Source organism: Candida tropicalis, assembly GCF_000006335.3.
Source record: "Candida tropicalis MYA-3404 genomic scaffold supercont3.1, whole genome shotgun sequence".
Classification (NCBI taxonomy): Eukaryota; Fungi; Ascomycota; class Pichiomycetes; order Serinales; family Debaryomycetaceae; genus Candida; species Candida tropicalis.
The window spans coordinates 1,733,985-1,755,453 of record NW_003020038.1 but is presented as its reverse complement, the minus strand read 5'-3'; the positions used below and the strand labels follow the sequence as shown (position 1 = coordinate 1,755,453).

General features: G+C 32.8%; 10 protein-coding genes across 10 annotated transcripts; 6 read left to right on the top strand and 4 right to left on the bottom strand. All coding sequences in view use genetic code 12, as the record gives it.

Annotated features, from left to right (window-relative positions):
- Positions 1-46: 46 nt before the first annotated feature.
- CTRG_00779 (cysteine protease) lies at positions 47-1,381 on the bottom strand (the record flags this gene model as incomplete). The annotated part of the gene is made up of 1 exon (XM_002545952.1): positions 47-1,381. One exon carries the CDS (start codon positions 1,379-1,381, stop codon positions 47-49), a length of 1,335 nt encoding a protein of 444 aa, XP_002545998.1.
- A 355-nt stretch (positions 1,382-1,736) lies between these two features.
- CTRG_00778 (uncharacterized protein) lies at positions 1,737-3,776 on the top strand (the record flags this gene model as incomplete). The annotated part of the gene is made up of 1 exon (XM_002545951.1): positions 1,737-3,776. The coding sequence occupies one exon, from the start codon at positions 1,737-1,739 to the stop codon at positions 3,774-3,776; it is 2,040 nt and encodes a 679-aa protein (XP_002545997.1).
- Positions 3,777-3,811: 35 nt separating this feature from the next.
- CTRG_00777 (uncharacterized protein) lies at positions 3,812-5,503 on the bottom strand (the record flags this gene model as incomplete). Its single annotated transcript, XM_002545950.1, has 1 exon — positions 3,812-5,503. The coding sequence occupies one exon, from the start codon at positions 5,501-5,503 to the stop codon at positions 3,812-3,814; it is 1,692 nt and encodes a 563-aa protein (XP_002545996.1).
- Positions 5,504-5,926: 423 nt separating this feature from the next.
- On the bottom strand, positions 5,927-8,146 carry CTRG_00776 (uncharacterized protein; the record flags this gene model as incomplete). Its single annotated transcript, XM_002545949.1, has 1 exon — positions 5,927-8,146. The coding sequence occupies one exon, from the start codon at positions 8,144-8,146 to the stop codon at positions 5,927-5,929; it is 2,220 nt and encodes a 739-aa protein (XP_002545995.1).
- Positions 8,147-10,745: 2,599 nt separating this feature from the next.
- On the top strand, positions 10,746-11,342 carry CTRG_00775 (uncharacterized protein; the record flags this gene model as incomplete). The annotated part of the gene is made up of 1 exon (XM_002545948.1): positions 10,746-11,342. One exon carries the CDS (start codon positions 10,746-10,748, stop codon positions 11,340-11,342), a length of 597 nt encoding a protein of 198 aa, XP_002545994.1.
- A 300-nt stretch (positions 11,343-11,642) lies between these two features.
- On the top strand, positions 11,643-12,674 carry CTRG_00774 (uncharacterized protein; the record flags this gene model as incomplete). Its single annotated transcript, XM_002545947.1, has 1 exon — positions 11,643-12,674. One exon carries the CDS (start codon positions 11,643-11,645, stop codon positions 12,672-12,674), a length of 1,032 nt encoding a protein of 343 aa, XP_002545993.1.
- Positions 12,675-13,215: 541 nt separating this feature from the next.
- On the top strand, positions 13,216-14,742 carry CTRG_00773 (uncharacterized protein; the record flags this gene model as incomplete). The annotated part of the gene is made up of 1 exon (XM_002545946.1): positions 13,216-14,742. The coding sequence occupies one exon, from the start codon at positions 13,216-13,218 to the stop codon at positions 14,740-14,742; it is 1,527 nt and encodes a 508-aa protein (XP_002545992.1).
- A 792-nt stretch (positions 14,743-15,534) lies between these two features.
- CTRG_00772 (uncharacterized protein) lies at positions 15,535-17,007 on the top strand (the record flags this gene model as incomplete). The annotated part of the gene is made up of 1 exon (XM_002545945.1): positions 15,535-17,007. One exon carries the CDS (start codon positions 15,535-15,537, stop codon positions 17,005-17,007), a length of 1,473 nt encoding a protein of 490 aa, XP_002545991.1.
- A 1,479-nt stretch (positions 17,008-18,486) lies between these two features.
- On the top strand, positions 18,487-19,560 carry IFR2 (Ifr2p; the record flags this gene model as incomplete). Its single annotated transcript, XM_002545944.1, has 1 exon — positions 18,487-19,560. One exon carries the CDS (start codon positions 18,487-18,489, stop codon positions 19,558-19,560), a length of 1,074 nt encoding a protein of 357 aa, XP_002545990.1.
- Positions 19,561-19,761: 201 nt separating this feature from the next.
- Positions 19,762-21,321, bottom strand: IME2 (protein kinase; the record flags this gene model as incomplete). The annotated part of the gene is made up of 1 exon (XM_002545943.1): positions 19,762-21,321. One exon carries the CDS (start codon positions 21,319-21,321, stop codon positions 19,762-19,764), a length of 1,560 nt encoding a protein of 519 aa, XP_002545989.1.
- Positions 21,322-21,469: the final 148 nt, after the last annotated feature.

The following is a 21,469-nucleotide window of genomic DNA, read 5'->3' as shown; positions in this document are numbered from 1 at the left end:
TATTTGTACTTGATAACTAAGAAGACGTTGCAAAAGTGCACGACTATTAACTTTGTTCCTGTTTACCAAGATCAATAAATTCATCCAGTTGTTTCGGCAGATCCACCTTAACACCTTCTTCGTCTTCAGTTTCTTCTTCGGCAACTTCAACTTTGCTGACATTCAAATTAACAAAGTCTTCATCCTCGTCTTGTACTTCTTCCCATGATTGATTGATCAAATTATCTTGCTGCTGTTGCAATGGTGATACATGAGGATGGAAATGAACAATCTTATTATTGTTACCGATACAACTTGTTTTAAACTCTAGGTAATCATCCATAGACCGAAGCAATATACCTATCATCATAGAGGGATCCAATAAACTGATATTCAATCTGTTATAATTCCTAGTGTGATAGCTTTCAATATTGATAGGATTTTCAACCAATTGAGGTAAATGTGGATCAAAATAGATAAGATCTGAATTGTCGTATCCTAAAAAGTAAAAGCTCGATGAAGGTTTACCTCCAGAAATACCACAACTGAATTTTGATTTCAATACTTGGAATATACTATCGTAGTAATACGAATTGACTTTATCAATGCCCAATCGAATAGGAAACAAAACCAAAACACTTCTACCTTCTTCACTAAGAATCTCGTTAATTTCACCATCATACAAGTCACTATTCTCACTGATAAACACTTTGGGGTATTTCACTCCTTTGATCTCTTTATCCTGTAACGTATCAGTAAGTCTTTTGATTGATAATGAAGCGGCGTTGGGACCAAACCATTGACCAGGTTTAACCTGCAAAGGCAGTTCGCCTGCAACTTTAATAAAGTTATGAATCGAAAATGGCGAACTTTGATTATCTTGAAATAGACCAATAACATCTTGCTTTGAATCGGGAGGTAATAATTGTAATAAAGTATTGGCTAATAAATTTTGCGACGTTCTAATCATACATCCCCATCCAGCATCTGAGGTAAAATTCTCCTTATCAAATAAACTTTTTAAATTTGCAAAATTGGAGTATATAGTGGTCTTGTTAAAGATAATAGACGGGAAAAATTGTATTGGTTGAGGTCCATCTTCTGCTTTTGGTATTGGATCAAATCCACAACGATAAGATAGCCAAAGTCTGGATTCTATAAATACTATTGCCTCTTGTTCATTCTTAAATTCTTGTCCTAATACAATAACTGGTTGTGGGGTATCCACTAATGTTGCCGGTTCTTCTGAAGGCGTTCCGTCTCTACTTGGATTGCTAAATCCTTGTGATAAGTCTTTAACAAATAAACTGAATCGACCCAATACGGTATCCACTTCCTCAACACTATCCTGTGATTGTGGAGGTGATTTATTTGCGTTCTTATCCGTGGATTCGTCTTGCATTCTAGTTGTTTGTGATGGGTTTCTGCGATAATATCAACGAAAATAGTTAAATTCTGTCGTAAGTTGATAAGAAGTAAGCAACCTGAAGGAGACAAAAAAAAAAGAGTTGGCAAACAAAAGAAGTGGGTTTTTACACTCCAAACGATAACTATACTTCCGAGGGGGTCGCACCGTGTTGTCGTTGTGTTGCTTGGTTTATCTTTTGTTTTTCTGTTGGAAATGAGTCTTTTAAAATTCATTCTCTGCCGCCATCTGGCACGCGAAACAAACCTGGAAATTGTAGAAGCATCATCGATTTTTCTTTTCAGTTCTATTGATCATTTCACTATTACTACAAGACACATACTTATCAGTAATGCCTAAAAGAGGATCTACAAGAAGAGGTGGAGGTGGAAGAGGTAACCATAAGGGAAGAATTGGAGGTGGTACTTTCAACAAAAAGAAAACAAGAGGAAATAAAAGGAAATCACCACGTTCTTATTCAACTCAATATGGTGAACTAATGGATGATGATAATGTATACATCCCTACAAGTATGACTGAATTAGCTTCTAACATGGGAAGAAGAAAATATGAGCAGCGTCACTTATTTGAAGAGATAGCATATACTGAATCACATCATGATGATCTTATGCTGAGAAAACTAAGAGATCGACCAGTTGAATTTGTCAAGGCTAAAGAAGTGTACGATCCAAATATTATTCTTTATAAATTGGCCAAACAGAATAGGATGAATGAAGAGCTTGACGTTGGTGTACAAAGTATATCGTTAGAGGATTCAGAGGAAGATGATGAACAAGAGCAACCAAGAAAAACACTTGATGAGATTGTGAAAGAAGTTCAAGATTTTTCTGAGACATCTGAAAGTGGCGAAGATTGGGATGAAGAAGAGTTGAATAATGTCATTAGTGAAAAGCTTGATCAATTTGAAAAAGCAATCAATGATATGCCTGAAGAGGAAGAAGTGGGTGGAGATGAGGTGCTTGAAGAGGAAGCCGTACCCGAAGAAGAATCGGAAGAAGAGCCAGAGGAACAAGCAGAAGCTGAACCAGTTGATGAACTGGATGATAAAATTATAGAAGAACATCAAGAAGTAACCATATCAAATACAACTATTGAACCTTTGGATATTATAATAGATTTACCAAGCACTAAAGTCGAGTCGTTTAATGCTAAATCACTGATACTAAAACAACGAACAAGTTCACCATTGGAAGAAGAACCTGAACCAGAGAAAGAAGAGGAACCAGAATATGGATTTTTAGAAGAAGATTATGAATTCGATGTTTCAAAAATTGAAGTTTCAAATGTTCGATTTGGATTAAATAATCAATATCATCTTAAATGTTTAGATTTAACTGGATTAAATGATGAATTTTTATGGATTGATGAAAGTGAAGTCATTGATTATGCATTAAGTAATGGAGTTAAAGAACATAGGTTGAAGAAATTTTTGTCATTTATAACAAAAGGAATGGTTGATGAACCAGAATCTGAATCTGAACCAGAGGTTTATATATCTGATACTGATAGTGAAGAAGAAGAAGATGATGATGAGGAGGAAATGGATCCTGATCAAGATGATTATGATTATGATCTGGATGAAAATTTAGAAGACTTGATTGCTTATTCTAAGGCAAGTACGCAAGGTTTGATTCCATTTGAAGATCGTGATTTTTCAAGAAATACCCCTGCCAAATATAGAAGAACTTTTGATGATTTAGATATTGATGAAGAACTTCAAGAATCATTATCTAGACAACTTCAAACTTTTAAAGCCAATAAGAAAAAGAAGAAACATGAACGTGATGATCAACGTTTAGAAGAAGCTATTTTAAGAAATGACATGTTGATAAAATATCCCGTTAGTATTACTATCAGACAAATAAAATCCGAATTTGAACAATTATTAAAAGACGAATCACGAGAATCAATGAGTTTCCCAACTTTAGATACACATGGACATAAAACAATTCAAAAATTGGCTGATTGTTATCATATGTCTGTTCTTAAAGCAGGTAAACAAGGAGTAAGGAAATATTTGAAAATTGTTAAAAATAAAGGTACATTTAAAAATTATCCAAATTATGATCTTATTGATAAAATTCTTCGAGGTCGACCAATTTTCCATAGAATTGATAAAAAACCTCAATATGCTAAAAAAGGAGAGAAAAAGAATCCTCATAAAAGCTGTGGTGGTTCAAGTCAAACTAGATTTAAAGAAGGTGATATTGTTGGTGCTGAAGCTCCAGAAATTGGAGAATCTAATTTAGGTAGACAAATGTTACAAAAATTAGGTTGGGTTCAAGGTCAAGGTTTAGGTGTTGATGGGAATAAAGGTATTAATCAACCTATTGTTGCAAAAGTTAAAATTACTAAAACAGGTATCAAGTAAATATAATGTCTCTATATATATATCTTATAACATACTTACTTACGTTTGTTTTTCTTTTTTGATTTTGATTTAGGCGGCGGAGCAGCATGACCTTCAGCTTTAACATGATTGAAAAGTTGGTTTCTAGATTCAAAACTTAATCCACAAACTGAACATTTTTCAGTACCTTTTGATTTTGTTATTGATTCAGGAACAGGAGTGGACTCTTTGGATGGTGTGGCATTCTTTTTCTTTTTATTTTTTTTAGATTTCTTTTTATTATCCATCAGCCAATCATCTTCTTCCTCATCTCCACTATCAAGTTTGGCTTTACCCATGAGCTTTGCCAAATCTGCTTCTAATGGATTTAGTTCTTTTTCTTCTTCATCTTCATCTTTACGCTTGGTTGAAGATACTGGTGCCGGTTCTTCTTCATCGATATCATCATCAACTTCTAAATTATCAATATCAATGGAGTTATCTATTGGTGTAGCTACTGAGTCCTCTTCTTCTTCTTCATTTAGTAGTTCATCTGATTCTATTTTATCCTCTTCGTCTTCATCGAGGTCATCATCATCCAGGAAATTGCTTGATGCAGTTTCAAAAGCACTCAAATCATCTTCATCGTGTTTATCAATACCCAAATCAATACCTTCCTGTTTCATTTCCCATTGTAATTGACGTACATTCTTCTTATGTTTCTTAGAATCTTCATGGATTTTAAACTGTTGTTCATTTTTGAATACTTTATCACATACAATACATTCAAATTCATGAATTTCCATATCTTCATTGTCTTCAAATTCATCAAATTCGGAATCAGTACTTTCATCATATTCATTTTCCAACAACTCTTCCAATTCTTTTAATTCTTCAGGATCTAATTTTTGCCAATCCTGTTCATTAAAATCATTCATATTTTTTAATTTATTCAAATTTTGTTGTCGGATTTGATTTTGATATTCTTCCAATTGTTTCTTTTTGGTTAATTTTTGTAATTCTTCTTGTCCAGATTTAACTCTTGGATCTCTTTTTTTAATAAAATTAACATATTTCTTAATGGCTTCATTATAATCTTTTCTTGCATCATCACGAACTTTTTTATTTTCACGTTCCATCAACCTTCGAGTTCTTCTATCAGGTGCATGCAGATATCTATATTCATCTTTCCAATTAAAATTTTTAGCAGTCTGGAAAGATCCCCAAACATTATAAAAATTTCGAACATTATCAACATATGAACTTTTACTATTTCCAAAACGAGGATATTTTAAATATGATTCATCAGTAGCACTATTTGCTTCATCATCTTTATATTTTTCAAATCCTGGAACTTTATTATATTTCCCATGTTGCACTTCTTCATGAGCTAATCTTTCAAAGATCCTACTAACAACAGCATAAAATCCAGATATTGAATCATCCATATTAGTATACATTCCCGGATTGAAAAAACGATAAATTTCTTCTGTTGATAAAGATGGTAAATATGATTCACCTTCAATAATTTCTTCTTCTTCATCATTTAAAATTGAATTCTTATGACTATCATACCATGCTCTTTCTTGAGGATCACTTAATACTTCATATGCTGCTCGTACTAATGAAAATTTATGATTTGCTTCTTCAATATTATCTGGATTTTTATCTGGATGAAGTTGTAAGGCTTTTTTACGGTACGCCTTTTTCAATTCTGTTTCGGTAGCATCAGATGATACTTCTAATAATTCATAGTAACATGTTTTCATTGCTAACGCTGTAGGTGATTACTGCTTCAAAGAAAGGTTCTTACTATATAGAAAAAATTTTTTTTTTCTTCTTCTTGTCTTTCAACGCCTAATCATCAATCCATTTGGTCGCAAAAAGAAAAAAGAGAAATAGGTACAGTTCAACTATCAAACTGACAACCAAAAACCAAAGACAAATACATACTGTTAATGATATCTACCATAATTGTATATTATAAAACTTTTTCGGGATGTTGTAATGTAAAAGAAATTACTAATAAATAAATATATAGCTAAATGAAATCTTATCTACATAAAATCAAACTTGCAAAAAAAAAAAAATTAAAAAAAAAAATAAAACACGGGAAGTCAATCAGAACTTAGAAAAAATGAAAAAGAAGAAAATGAAAACGGGGATAATGTCATAGCTTTAAATATAGTACATTACCAACCTTTTGCATGGTAGTCATCAAAATCATCACTGTCTGCCAATCTACTTTCACGTCTTAGAAAACTTCCGGCATCAATCACTTTTTCAGGCATGGCAATTTTACCTAATTTGTTATCGATTAAAATTGAATCCTTTAATGATTTACTCAACTCTTCAGTATTCAACAAATCACTTTGAATTTCATGTTCCGTAGTAGTAACTCTAGGAAGCACTGGAGGAGGTGGAGTTGATGAAGATTTTTGAGAAACCATCAATATTGATGAAGCTGAAGTCAAGGAACTTGGCGAATGTTTCAAGTGACCAAGTGATGAATCTGGTTTTGTCAATTCATCATTACGTTTGTGGAAGACATTGTTATCTCTGTGTCTTGGTTTATTTGTATGGTATATTTTGGTGATATTCAAAGACGACTTGGATAACAAATTCTTAATTGAATGATGTGATGAAGATCTAGTCATTTTGCTCAAACTTGTAGATAATAATGAAGCAGATGCAGAAACTGATCCATCTTCTGACCATGTTTTCTCTTCTGTGGGTTTAATGGAAACATTAATATCTGAAATTCCAACAATGCTTCTTTGTTTTGTCAAAGGAGTTTGAGGAGCAACAGAGTTGCTATCGGTTGGAGTTAGTGGTGGAATATTGATATCTGCCACTGAAGGAAATTTTCTAGTGAAAATAATGGATGGACGTTTTACTTCTCTATCAACAGTAATTATCCCTGTAGTTCTTGATCTTTGCAAAGTAGGTTTTTCACGGATGGAACTAGTCAGAAGTGATTGATGCTTGATAGGAGGTTCTGTACTCGTAGTTGCTAGTTGATTTAAAAACAAGTTGGATAATAGCGATTTTGGTCTCTTTATCAGTGCAATATTAGTTTGACTGTCGCTGATCTCAATTGGAATGGTTGCCAAAGATGCTGAAGAAGATGGATCAACCTTTGGGAAATTCATTGGTTGGGTTTGTGGCTTAAGGTTCTTAACAATAGGAACATTTGATTGTACCGAATCAGTACTTACTGAAAGCCAATCACTTTCATTATCATTAGCAGCGGATACAGAAGCTTTGTTTTCCTTAGATGAAGAATTATTCTTGCTGGATTGCTGTTGTGGTAGTTCATTGTCATGGTGTTGTTCTTCGTCTTCTTCAACCTCACTAAGTTCAGCATCATCTTCAGAAATATCCGTTGAATCGTAACTATCGTCATCTTCCTCCACGTCGTCGTATTCTTCACTTTCATCCTCATTCACTTGAACTGATTTTTCCTTGAACTGGAAATTGTTGAACAATGAACCTTGTCTTCCTGTAGGTCTAGATTCTTGCTCTCCATTCTGGAAATCAAGCGATTTTTGTTGCAGTAGTTTCTCATTCGCCTTATCATCAATTTCTTTCTTCTGAGTAGGAGATGGGGAATTTGCAATATAGAATTTTGTCATTGAAGGTTCTCGTTTGTGATTGACGTTCCTAGGAGATATTCTGTCATCAAGAGACCGGCGATGAATGTTGTTTCCCGATGCAGGTGGTGGTCCTTGCCTAGTTTCGGGGGTTTTTGGAAGTGTATTATTGGCTGTGACATTATTACTTTCTGTATGTTCCTTATTATCAAGTTGACTAGTGGCATTTGCATTTTCTGTACTTGTCTGTTGATTATTCTTACTATTATCAGTCACTTCGTCGTCGTCATCGTTGTTGCTATCTTCTTCATAATCTTCTTCTTCTTCTTCTTCTTCTTCTTCTTCTTCTTCTGAGAACTCTGATATTTCAGATATGTCGGATACATCAGATAAGTTGTCATCCTCTGATTCATCTTCATCTTGAATAACATTTAGAATTTCGCAGCTGCTGCCATTTTCTTCTCGTTGTTTGGTAAACGCAAAACTAGCCGATTCTAGACTGGTTTGTGTTGATCTCTTTCTTGTATATAAACTCAAGTTGGAAGTATGACTAAATAACGAAGGCCTGCTTGGTTTTAAATCCTGTAGATTGGATAAGCTGTGACTTGAATCCAAATCAGCTAGACTGAATTTTCTGGAGGTGTCTGCTTTTGAGTGATGTAATATTCTATGACTGATTAATCTCCAAGACCTGTTTCCTAGTCTTTTACTTGATTGTAGTGGTGTACATAGGACTTTATCATTTGTAAGTTTCCATAACTTTATTAGAGATTGATCTGAATTTTTATCATAGTTGAATGTAAACGATATTGATTCCATTATGATTGAGAAAACGGAGGGAGTTTATTCAAGATAGTTGATTAAAATATTAATAACGATCGATACAAGGGTTGGAATAGAAAGGAAACTATCTTTGAATAATTGATCTAATAATGGTGGGAAAAGTTGTGATATTACAGAAAATTGAAAAAAAAAAATTTTTTTTTGTGAATCTAGATGAAAATATGCATTCAATATACTGTTTTTCTTTCTTTCTTTCTTTCTTTTTTTTGCTTGTGTTTGTTTGTTTGGAGGTGGAGGGAGAAGTCAGATACAATACTACCTTAACTTGGGTCTACTTTGCCTCTTTTCTTTTTTTTTCTTTATTATTATTTTTTCTAATTTGAAGAATAAATAAGTACGTGGAAATGAATTTTATATAAAGAAAGATAAAAGGAGGAAGAAGTAAACTTAGTAAATTGATTTTATTGTCCTCCTTTTTATTTGACGTTTAACTAAGGGAAAAAAATGGCGAAGACGGGACTATTTCTTTTTTTTAAAAAAAATGAATGATTTGAAAATATTTTTTATATTGTCAGATAGCAGGTCAATTTTTTTTTTTTTTTTTTTTTTTTTTTTTTTGGGTTTATTACCTGGACTACACACAGTGAGAGAAATCAAAAATCAAAAATCAAAAAAATTCTGTTGGTTACATAGGTCAAGACATATAAGTCGACCCAAGTTAATGCGACACTCGCCTTAGCTATCGCGGTAGAGCATTTTCTTTTTCTTTTTTTTTTTTCTCTTTTAATTCCAAAGTGATCACGCTTTTTTTTTTTTCTAATTCATGTAATTTAGTTTCGCAAAACAAATCACCAACGAGAAAAAGAAAAGCAGCGATAATTTTTAATCACACATTTTTATTTTATGAAATTGTTGTTGGCTGTCTCAGTATGTCAATTGATTTATACACATTTCCGGTAAGCAAAATTCCTATTATTATTATCTTTAATTGATTATAGTGGTTGTGGTTAAATATAAATGACAATTTCTCGGACCATATGGGAGAAAAGAATGTGGCAAACATTGGTTATATGTATTACTATAATCACATAACCACCTGTCTTTTGCAAAACAAAGAATAATTCTGTCACCTCTCAACAAACAAGTGTCACTGATTTTTTTTCTCTCTTTTGGCATTTAATCCAAGAGATCAAAAGTTTAACATTTTTAATCCCTGCGACACGGCCCTCCTACGCCTTTCTTTAGTTGACATCAGCACCACAAGAAACTTCTTTCCCCCTATTTCTCTCTCTAGCCCGCACCAGCATACACACACACACTCAGGGAACAATAGACAGCCAGAAAAGAAAAAAGTAATCATTCACGGGGAAATGCACTAATAATGCCAGTTTAGGAAATCAAGAGGTTATCTCCTTCCCACGGCTTCAAAATTATGAACCTAATTTTACAATTACAGTTTATAGCTCATTACATATTTAAATGCTCAATTAGCTTATCAATCTCTGTTCGCTCCTTAATTTATTATCTATTAGCATCTTTCCTGCACATTTTATTATGGTTACGAATGCAAACAAATGACTCTTGCAACCTATTTATTGTAACATATAGAGCCAATCATCTAAGTGAGTGGTTATTAGCTCTTCCAAATCAACTTCTATATATGTAAGTCGTTTAACATTGGTATTTAAGATCGGAATGTCACTTTGAATAAGCAAGGATCTGATTTTTTTTCTTTCTTTGTTAGAATGGTTCAAGATATTGTGCCATTTCCCAGTTCATATCGATTCAGTAATGAATTGTCTTAAGTTTCTCGATGCCAATCATGTATGAATCGAGATGGATCTTGCATTTGCCGCATGTTTTAGAGGCCAATAGTTTAATGTGTCATCCACTTCTTTATGTACTCCCGAAGGTAATAAACTCATGCGAGTCTCGTACTCCACTTAATTTTCGTGCCTAGCACGAGCTACCTTTCCAGTCCCCACACAAAAAAAAATTGTTTATTAAGATTCAATTTCTCTCACTCTTTCTATCCTCCTATCTGACAACTCACATATAATAATAATTAAAATAAAATTTATAAAAGCCAACTAAACTCAACGAAAACTAGCCACCAGTTAAAATGTGTATTGTATTAGCAACTACAAACCATCCTGATTATCCATTTGTCTTGCTTTCAAATCGAGATGAATTCTACAAACGTCCAACCATGCCTGCGAATTTTCGAGATATTGGGAACGACGTGAAATTATTATCCCCTCTAGATCTTGCAAGACAAGAACATGGTACCTGGATAGGGGTAACTACCAATGGGAAAATAGCAGTATTGGTCAATTATCGAGAAGAAAATGATATGGGTATGTTTAATTTTAGTATCATTTGCCACTATTACCACTAACGTGGTTCAAGTTTGTTCGTGTGTTGTAACTCCACATGAAAATTTTCAATTCCTGAATAACTGTTACTAACAATTATTAATTCAATAGAAGCATTGAGTGAAGTGTCTCGAGGAATATTGCCATTAGACTATCTCTGTGGTAATGAGCTGGATACAGAATGGAAGAATAATCTTGCTGCATCATTTAGAGATGGAAGAGCCACTATTGATTTATCCAAGATTGGGGGATTCTCTTTAATGTATGGTAAACTAGCAGTTAATCCAACCACGGGAAAGATTCATCATTTGAATATTCTTAGTAATAGAGGAGATCAAGGGAAAGTGTTTCAAATTAAGGAAACCAGTGATGGGTTAGTCGGTGATACTAACGATATCCCCCATAAAACAACATTTGGTATGTCCAATTCTTTGTACAATAAACCATGGGATAAAGTCAAGTTAGGAGAATCTTTATTGTCCAACTTAATCAATGAGTCCATTAAAAAGAATTATAGTCAAGACAAGTTGGTTGAACATTGTTTCAAAATATTGTCGCACAATACATTCCCTGAAGAAATTGCTGAGGGGAACGATTTTGATAAGAAATTTGAATACTTAAAATACTCCATATTCATTCCACCATTAATTAGGTATCAGAATCATGAATTACAAGACGATTGTCTTTCCATTGGTAAATACTACGGTACTAGGACTCAGACAGTTGTATTGTTGGATAAGTTTGGTAATCTTAACTATTATGAAAAAAATCTTCATAATTCCGACGATCTTGGTGAAAAAGTTCTTGATATCACTTCTCATTACAAGTTTAATATATTTTACGAAAATGGGTGTTAAAGATAGACAACTTATAAACAGAATTAAGTTCCTTCAGGTTAAGGAAGTTCATAAAAAAGAAAGTGTATAGGATTTTCTACGTTGTAGGCATGGAATACAACAAAAAGTAATAAACTTAAAATTAATCCGTTATCGTGGTAGCGGAGATTTCTTGTAATATCCGTTCTTCGCAGACAAACCGGTACAAACTACGACAAACAATGAATCGAAAAAAAAAAAGTAATGAAATCTCAGTTTGGGTCAAATATTAAAATCAGCAACTTTTCCTTCCACGTGTTTTTTTTTTTGTCTCCTTAGTGGATGTTTAGACAGGCTTGCTATAATCATCTAAAGAAAATGTCTGTTACTTATATAAATACAACCCCTAAAACTCCTGTTTATCATAAACCATCAAAAACAATAAAACCAGCAAAAGATATACTTATTTTAATACCTGGAAATCCTGGATTAGTTGATTTTTATATATCGTATCTTGATTTCATTCATGAAAAATTCCCAAATTTTGAAATATTATGTATAGGACATGCTGGATTTCTCAAATCTAAATCAACCAAGACATATAATTTGGAATTTCAAATTGATCATAAATATGATATATTAAAACAAATGATCTTGAGTAAAAATGAACAAGGAATTGTACCAAATTTTTATTTTTTGCATCATTCAATGGGATCTTTTGTGTATCAAAGAGCACTTTCAAAATTATATAAAGATGGATCATTAAAAGATGGATTTAATGTTAAATTTAGTGGATTTATAACACCTACTATTACTGATATTGCTGGATCTTCAAGCGGACAAAAATTAACCACATTGATGAAGTGGAATATCCCAATTATTCCAATTGCATTATGGTTGAGTTTTATAGTTGGGTTTCTTCCTGATTTTGTTATACGTACATTAATCAAATATCAATTAGTTACAAGTAAAATTGGAAATAAAGACATTGATATCAGTAGTTATGAAAATTCAATTGAAGGAGTCTATAAAATTGTTCAATCTGAAACTGTGATTAATCAAGCATTAACCATGGCTCAAGAAGAAATGAAACATATTGCATTTGATATTGATGTGAATGATTGGTATTTTAAAAATTCAGATAAATTGGGTATAAAAAATTGGTTATTTTTTGCAAAAACTGATCATTGGGTAAATGATGAAACTAGAGATTTTTTAATTGATAGATATCATGATGATAAAGTAACAGTATGTGAAATATGTAATGATGAGGAAAATCCTATCTCTCATAGTTTTTGTGTTACTCAAAGTGAACAATTTGCAAAAATTACAATTGATAGAATTAAAACCTTGTGTGAATTGGATTTAGATTAGAAAGTTTATAGAGATCCTAGAGTCAATAATGAAAAAAAAAAAATGCATCAAAAGAAAACTTCCTCTTGTATACGGCGTTTTCAAACATTTTTAGATTAAAGTCCCTCGTGTGATTGTTATTGGATTAAAGTTGCACGTAATTTACATTTTGTGGTTAGCTCAATCTTTTCAATCTGATGTAACCATATGAGTCCTGTGATGATGGTGAGTCAAGATTTTTTTTTTTTTGATTTCCATCTCAGAAATGCGATTATTGATGACTCGTAGTCATCCAATTTATGGTCTTAACTATGTGTGCATGGATGCAAAATGGGGATTTTTATGGGCAATTTGACTAACAAAAAGAAAAAGGGAAAAAAAAATTAAATCTAACACTAAATAATTTTATTACTCGGAGTTTCAGAACTGTTATTCTTTTTTTTTTTTTTTCATTTTGCAATTATATAAAGGAACTTGAATTTCCTGTTGTTTTCTTTGAAGATTTTTTTTCCACCAATTCTATCAATTTTGCTTTCATATACAACATTACTAATAGTGAAGAATGTCAACTATAGAAAATAAGAACACTACAGTTGCGGTTCCTGAAACAGAATCCGATCCCGAATCAAGAAGATCATATAAGACCCTTGATGTAGAAGAATATCAAATCGATAATCAAGAAGCAGCTTCTCAATTAGATCAACATGAATTAGATAAAGTTTATATGAAATTGGATTTTAGAATAATTCCTGCTTTATGGTGTCTTTATTTTTTAACTTCTTTTGGTTCAAGTTGTTATGGTGTTACATTAACTATGAATAGAGCTCAAGGTCATTCTTTAACCCAATCATTGAATTTAACATCTAAACAATTATCTACAGCTTCTGCTTTATATTATGTTGGTTATATTATTTTTGATGTTCCTATGAATTTAATCATGACTAAAGTTTCTCCACAATCTTGGTTAGCCAGAATTGTTATAACTGTTGGTTTAGTTTATACTTGTTATTCAGCTTTAAAAAATCATGGTAGTTTAATTGCTCTTAGATTTATTAGCGGTATGGTTGGTGCAGGTACTTGGCCAGGTTTAAGTTATTATGTTTCTTTATGGTATCCAAATGATAGACTGACACGTCGTATCGGTTATTATTTCACTGCCGCGCAAATTTCAGCCGCAGTAGCTGGTTTAGTCAGTGCAGGGGTTCAAAGAATTGATGGTGTTCATGGATTTTATGGTTGGCAATGGATGTATTTAATTTATGGGGTTATTACCATTGCTGTTGGTATTTCATTATTATGGTGGTTACCAGATCGTCCATTTGCTATTAAATCTGAATCTACAAATACTATTAAAAAATTTTACCGTAAATTTTTCACTACTCCACATCCATTAAATGAACACGATAGAGAATTACATCGTCTTGATTTAGAACATAGATATAAATTATTAACTTGGGGTTGGAAAGATATTGTTCAAATCATTACTGATTTACGTATTTGGCCAATTATTATTATGTACTTTGGTGTTGTTGGTACTGGCTTTGGTTTAGCTGTTTTTGGCTCTACTATTATTGCTGTTAATAATCCAAAATTGACCTCAATTCAAGTTTCATTGTTATATGCTCCAATTTGGTTGTTTGATCTTGGTGGGATTTTAATCATGACCCCATTTGCTGATAGATACAAGAAATTACGTCCTGTGATTTTCAGTTTTGCATGTATGATTATCATGGCAGGTATGTTTGTTACTACATTTGCTCATGGTCCATGGAATAAATATGCTGGTTTATTAATTGCTGGTTTCGGTTTAGGTCCAACTGTTCCAATTTGTATGTCATGGTCAGGAGAAATCTTTGCTAATAGATATGGTGACGTTGGTAGTGCAGTTAGTGCTGCTTTAGTTAGTGGTTTGGGTAATTTGGGTTCAGTTACTGCTACTTATGCATTATATTCTGGTTGGCCAGAAGATAGAGCTAGATTATTTAAATATTCCAATATGATGTTGGTGCTTATGTTGGGTGTTAGTATCATTGCATCTGGTGTTTGTTACTTAATCAAAGATAGAGTTAGACAAGTTAGAGATACTTAAAGAGTCCTAGTTTAGACTGTTTTTAATTTATAATTCAAGTAGATTCATAACGTGCGTATAATACTGTTAATATTTTCATAATTTTTTCTAAAGGAAAAGTTTGATGGGAATTTTCAACAAATTTTTATTGAAAAATTCTCTTATTGTACAAAAAAAGATACATTCAATATATCAGAATAATCATACGGTATAATTGCAATTAGAAAGTCACATTCAGTTTTCTTATTTTGGGATCTATGATTGAGTAATTCTATGGGTATTGGGTCATCTTGGGAATTATTGTTCCATGGTTGCAAATCCCTTATCGCCCTACAAAATACAAAAGATATTTCATAATCCAATACAATTCACCCAACATCAACACCAAGCCACTATTCTGACTATTAATTAAATCAACACATTTTAAGCCAATAATAACTCAATCATTTCAAATTGTTATACTTTAGTCTTCATGCACTTCATTTCTGTTGGTACTCATAATCATTTTTTTTTCCTATTGTGCATAGTTTTTTTTTATGACTCTTGATGATTCATGTGCCAAAATGAACTACAACAAAATGACTGCGAATCATTGTCAAAATTTTTATTCTCTTAAATTAACCACGGAAAATAATCCACGCCTAAGGTAAATAACCCCATCTCAACAAAACTTTTCAAAGATATACTAAGATGCAGAGGAATTAAGCCATGATAATGTAAAACTATTTAAACTAATCATTTTTTCTCAAATGAAGAAGCCTTTTTTTCTTTTATTTTTTTTTTTTTTCATTTATAACCCTTAAATCAACAATAATGTCTGTTGCACATACTGATCAAGAACACAAATCACTTCAAGATGAAGAAATCCAAGTTCAAAGTTTAGGAGATGAAGATTATTTAGATCATCATCAACTAAATAAAATTTACTTAAAACTTGATTTTAGAATCATTCCTGCTTTATGGTGTCTTTATTTTTTTACCATGTTATGTAGTCTTTCATATGGTTTAACATTAACTATGAATAGAGAACAAGGACATTCATTGATTCAATATTTGAAATTATCGACTCATGATTTATCCCTTGCTCTGTCTTTAGAAACTGTTGCTTTTATTGTATTTGATCTTCCTATGAATTTAATCATGACTAAAGTATCTCCTCAAACTTGGTTAGCTAGAATTGTTATTACTGTTGGTGTTGTTTATTGTTTTTATCATATTTTACATAATACTGCGGGTTTAATTGTTATTCGTGTTGTTAGTGGTATTGTTGGTGCTGGTATTTGGCCAGGTATGACATATTATATTTCATTATGGTATCCTAATGAAATTATGACTCGTCGTATTGGTTATTATTTCACTGCTGCTCAAATCTCTGCCGCGGCTGCTGGGTTGATAAGTGCTGGTGTTCAAAGAATGGATGGAGTTAAAGGATACTATGGATGGCAATGGATGTATTTAATTTATGGTGTTGTAACGATTGCTGTTGGTATTTCATTGTTATGGTGGCTACCAGATAGACCATTTGCAGTCAAATCTGAACCAACAAATACATTGATGAGATTCTACAGAAAATATTTAACTCCTCCATATCCATTAAACAACAAAGATAGAGAATTACATCGTCGTGATATGGGGAAAAGAAGTAAATTGGTCACTTGGGGTTGGAGAGATATTTTCCGTATTATTACAGATATTCGAATTTGGCCAATTATCATCATGTATTTCGGTGTTGTTGGAACTGGTATGGGATTAGCTGTTTTTGGATCTGTTATTATCTCAGTACAAAACCCTTCTTTATCTTCAGTCAATGTCTCTTTATTATATGCTCCAATTTGGTTGTTTGATCTTGGTGGGATTTTAATCATGACTCCATTTGCTGATAAATTTAGAAATTTACGTCCTGTTATTTTCAGTTTTGCATGTATGATCATTATCACTGGTATGTTGGTGACAACTTATGCCCATGGACCATGGAACAAGTATGCGGGCTTGTTAATTGCAGGATTTGGTTTGGGTCCAACTGTTCCAATTTGTATGTCATGGTCTTCTGAGATTTTTGCCAAAGATTATGGTGATGTAGGTAGTGCAGTTAGTGCTGCTTTAGTCAGTGGTTTGGGTAATTTAGGGACTGTAACAGCTACTTATGCTTTATATTCTGGTTGGCCTGCTGACGAGGCAAGGTTGTTTAGAGATTCAAATATGATGTTAGTACTCATGTTAGGAGTCAGTATCATTGCGTCAGGTGTTTGTTACTTACTTAAGGATAAAAGAAGGCAATTCATCTGAGACGGGAATCTTGTATATACTTAGAAACACACACACACACAGAGAGAGAGAGGAAATAGTTCAGATATATCGATATTACTAATCAGAATCGCAGAAACCCGATGTTTATTCAGTTTATCCATGTGATTTGTAATACAATTTCTTCGGAAGAACTTATGAGCGTTAAGTTTTTTTTTCTGTCCGATTTAATATTGATGTACTATACTAATCGGGGGCGGAATTCTATATACCTAAATATTCCATTTATTAATAATAGCATGATGATCTCACCATCTCGTACTTATTATCAGAATCTCTGTATCACTCCACTTATTAGTTGGGTGTGATATTTTATTCTCTAAGTTGCTGTTTCATAATCAATTGTAGTTCAGAAACCGTAATTCGAAACAATACACAAATTCTTAACGCCGATTATAGCCAAATATTGGGGAGAGGGTTATCGTATCAGTAGCATTCATCTGATAAAGAACAAACAAAAAGAAGACAAAACAAAACAGGAAGGTAGTATCATGTCATTTTTAGGTTTTGTTGGTAGAGCAACGAATACTCTACTCCTCCTTAAATAAAGGCTTTGTTAAGAAACGCATGTCATATATCCGGAGTATGTAAACCACAATCCAACCATAATTCCGTTGTCCATTGTTTCAATCTTGTCCTGCAGGATTTAGACACTCTGCATGCAATTCGTTCAAGAAATCCCGCTTACACAATTGTAAATGGTTTGTTACTCGTTGCAGTATTCTGTGTTATTGCTATGGTAGGTAGTGCACTGCACTCAATCAATAAACGAGTATTTATAATTCTAGGAAATCTACATGTTGGGTGAATAAAACTAAATCATTGTAGTAGAAAGTTGAATTCAAGAATTTTTTTAGACTCCCTATGATGTAACTATTCTAACCATAAATTTTGGTTTCTGTAACTTGAAATATCTTGCCAGGGCTGGTAACTTTACCACAGGGAGCAAAAATGGGGGAAGAAAAACAATAAAAAAAAAAAAAGAAACAATAGAAACTGCAAAATCAAGCAAATCCACACATGGACATGAAATAATAATTGTAATAATAATCAAGCACTATAAAATAAAACGGGATTCGTATTGGGGGGTAAATCTAAAAGAAGATGTTTCCTTTTAATTCATGAAATAATATTTCAAATTTAGAAACTATACGTTCAATTGCAGAGTATGTATGGATTTCTAATCTCGGATGAAAATCCAAATTTCGGGGGGATGACAAATATCCATTTCGGAGTTTTGCTTACAAATTCCATGGATATTTGTGCCAACAAATTTCGTACACAATAATGTGTATGCTTTTCTTTTTAAGAAAAAAAAAATTAATTCAAAATTAAATGAAATATTTAAAAGGGAATCAATGTCTCCAACTTTGAATCTCATTTTCATATATTCTACTTATATATACTTTTAATTGTAATCACAGTACATATTTAATCTATTATTTCAATTACTTAATAATCATGAAAGCAGCCGTTGTTCCAGAAGGAGAATTATCCAAATTAGCGGAAGTTAAAGATATCCCAAAGCCATCCATCAATGATGATCAAATTTTGATCAAAAGTAAAGCATATGCCATTAACCCAACTGATTGGAAACACATTGTTTACAAATTGAGTAAACCTGGTGATGTCATTGGAAGTGATGTCAGTGGTGTTGTTGAAGAAGTTGGATCTAATGTTACAAACTTTAAAAAAGGTGATGTTGTCAGTTCATTCGTCATGGGAAATGTTTCCCCAGACTCAGGAGCTTTTGCAGAATATGTTGTTGCATACCCTGGTGGAACTATTAAATATGATCACAGTTTAGATAACCCGGCCAAAACTGAGGCATCTGTAATTGATTCCTATGAAGGTGCAGCAAGTATCACTTTGGGTTTATGTACTGTTGCACAATCCTTTTCACATTACTTGAAACTTGATAAGTTTTCAAATCCAGGTGATTCAATTTTAATTTGGGGTGGTGCTACTGCTACCGGTGTTTTGGCTATCCAAGTTGCTAAATTGGTTTACAAGTTGAATGTCATTGCTACTGCTTCACCAAAGAATCATCAATATTTGAAAGATTTGGGTGCTGATCACGTTGTTGATTATAATGATCCTGATGTTGTTAACAAGATCAAAGCCATTGGTAAAGTTAAGTTTGCTCTTGATACTATTTCAGATAAAAGTACTTATCAAACTGTTTATGATGCAACTGAAGGTTCTCCAGAAGTTTACTTAGATAACTTGTTGAGCTTAAATGCCGATTCAATTAAAACTGATCCAAGCAGAGACGGTACTGTTAAATTTGGTACTACTTTGGCTTACCTTAGTGTCATCAAAGAAAAGGATCTTTTTGGTAATGTATTCTATCAAACTCCTGAACTTTTAGAAGAACATACTAAATGGTGGGAAGAGGTTGTTCCTACTATTATCAACAAGCTTAAACATACTAAACTTAGAAAAGTAGATGGTGGTTTAAGTGCTGCTGACGAAGCATTGAAATTGTCCAGAGATAGTAAAGTTTCTGCTGAAAAGATTGTTTTTGGTCTTTGAGCAACCTAAGGGGGTAGTTTGTCTTTTGTTATAGGTAACATAATCTAGTATACATTTATTATATTTTACAATTATATTTATTGCTCTACTTCCAAATCCCCATCTTGAAAACCCAGTGACTCACTTTTGCAGGACTCACATACAAAAACTCTATAATATACACCGTTATTAACCGGAAATTGAAGCAATTAAACTTGGAATCTATAAATTAGCAATCTCTTCACTTTCCATAGAAAAAGTGGTGAATGATCTTTTTGTGCCCCCGACTTGATTTGATTTCTTTTTATCACCACTTGTTCCATTAACACCAACACTACGAGGTTCCTTCTCAGACTCTCTAGTACCGATAAAATCTTTAACTTTTGACATCCATGGATGAGAAATAAGTTTATAGCCGTCTATCCCTTCACTATTTTCCTCTCCTTGGTCAATACCAATATATTCATCAAAATAATTTTCGTACCCGTCATCCAAATCTTGGTATATTGGGAACTCATCAAGCATCGATACATTTCTTTGGGTTTTAGCAGGGGCCATTAGTTTTCTTGAAGGAGAATTGGGAATTCCAACTAATTTGTTCAAAGTGGCATTGACAGATAATGTTTCACCTTCAAAGTGACTATCCATCATTTTTATAGTTTCCTTAAAGTATGGCATTTTAGCAAGTTCATTTGCATCAGCTCTAGCTAAGGGATCCCATTTCAAACAACCTTGAATTACATCCTGTAAAGCATTTCCATCAGGGTGTTGCACCACATCCTCAATATTCATTCCTGGCTCTGCTGGTAATTTCAATCCAAGTTTGTTGGCTAAATATACAGCATCGTTCCAGTATCCGCCTAATGGCACAACATAATTAGCATTGATTGTATTTGGTTCAGGTACATAAGGGGAACCAAGGATTCTCAATATCTTCCAAATTTGATCAAACTCGTTAGATCCAGGAAACAAGGGAACAAAATTAGCAATTTCAACAGCAACAGCACCAAACGCCCAAATATCAATTGGTCTGGAATACCATTTCTGTCTAAGTAAAATTTCAGGAGAACGATACCATCTTGTGGACACATATGCGGTATATGGTTTCGTATTTGAAACATGTCTGGCCAAACCATAGTCACCTAATTTGACAATAAAATTATCATTTTTACGATATGGTGGTACTGAAGCTTTAGATCCATAAAAATGTAATGTTGGAATCACTAATATATTTTCTGGTTTGACATCACGGTGGAAATAGTTCCATTTGTGAATATGTTTTATGGCACATAGTAACTGGCTCAAAATGCTTTTCAAAGTCACTGGTGAAAACTTGATATTTCGTCTACTTTTGATTAATTGATACAAATTTTGATTCAATGCTTCCATGGATATATGCAATTGATAATTAACATCATCAATAAACATTTCGAAAATTTGCACCAAACAAGGATGTGATGGAATTGACAAGATGAATTTCACCTCTTTGACATTGGCATATTCCAGTAAGAGCAGTAACTTCTTCTTCATAGTTTTAATGGCAACAAGATTTGATTGATTGAATTTAGAATCTTCTAATGGGTACAATAATGTACCCGCTTTATCTTCATGCATATTCAAAAGATCAAACTTTTGGAATTTGAATTTTGCCAATTCAACAGTACCAAAGCTCCCATTACCCAAACTACTGATTGTTTGATAACTTCTTTGATAAGAATGGACCGTAAGATTTTTTGGTGGAGAGTCACAATCAAGAGGAAATGAATTGTGTTTTGACATCATTTAAATTGAGAATAATATGAAGAAACTAAGTAAATATTCAAATGCTTGAGTTTCAAATACTATTGATATAAATCTGATCCTTATTTAATTATCTCAATAATACGATGATGGCGGGTATTGTTGATGATTTAAATGCTTTTTTTTTAAA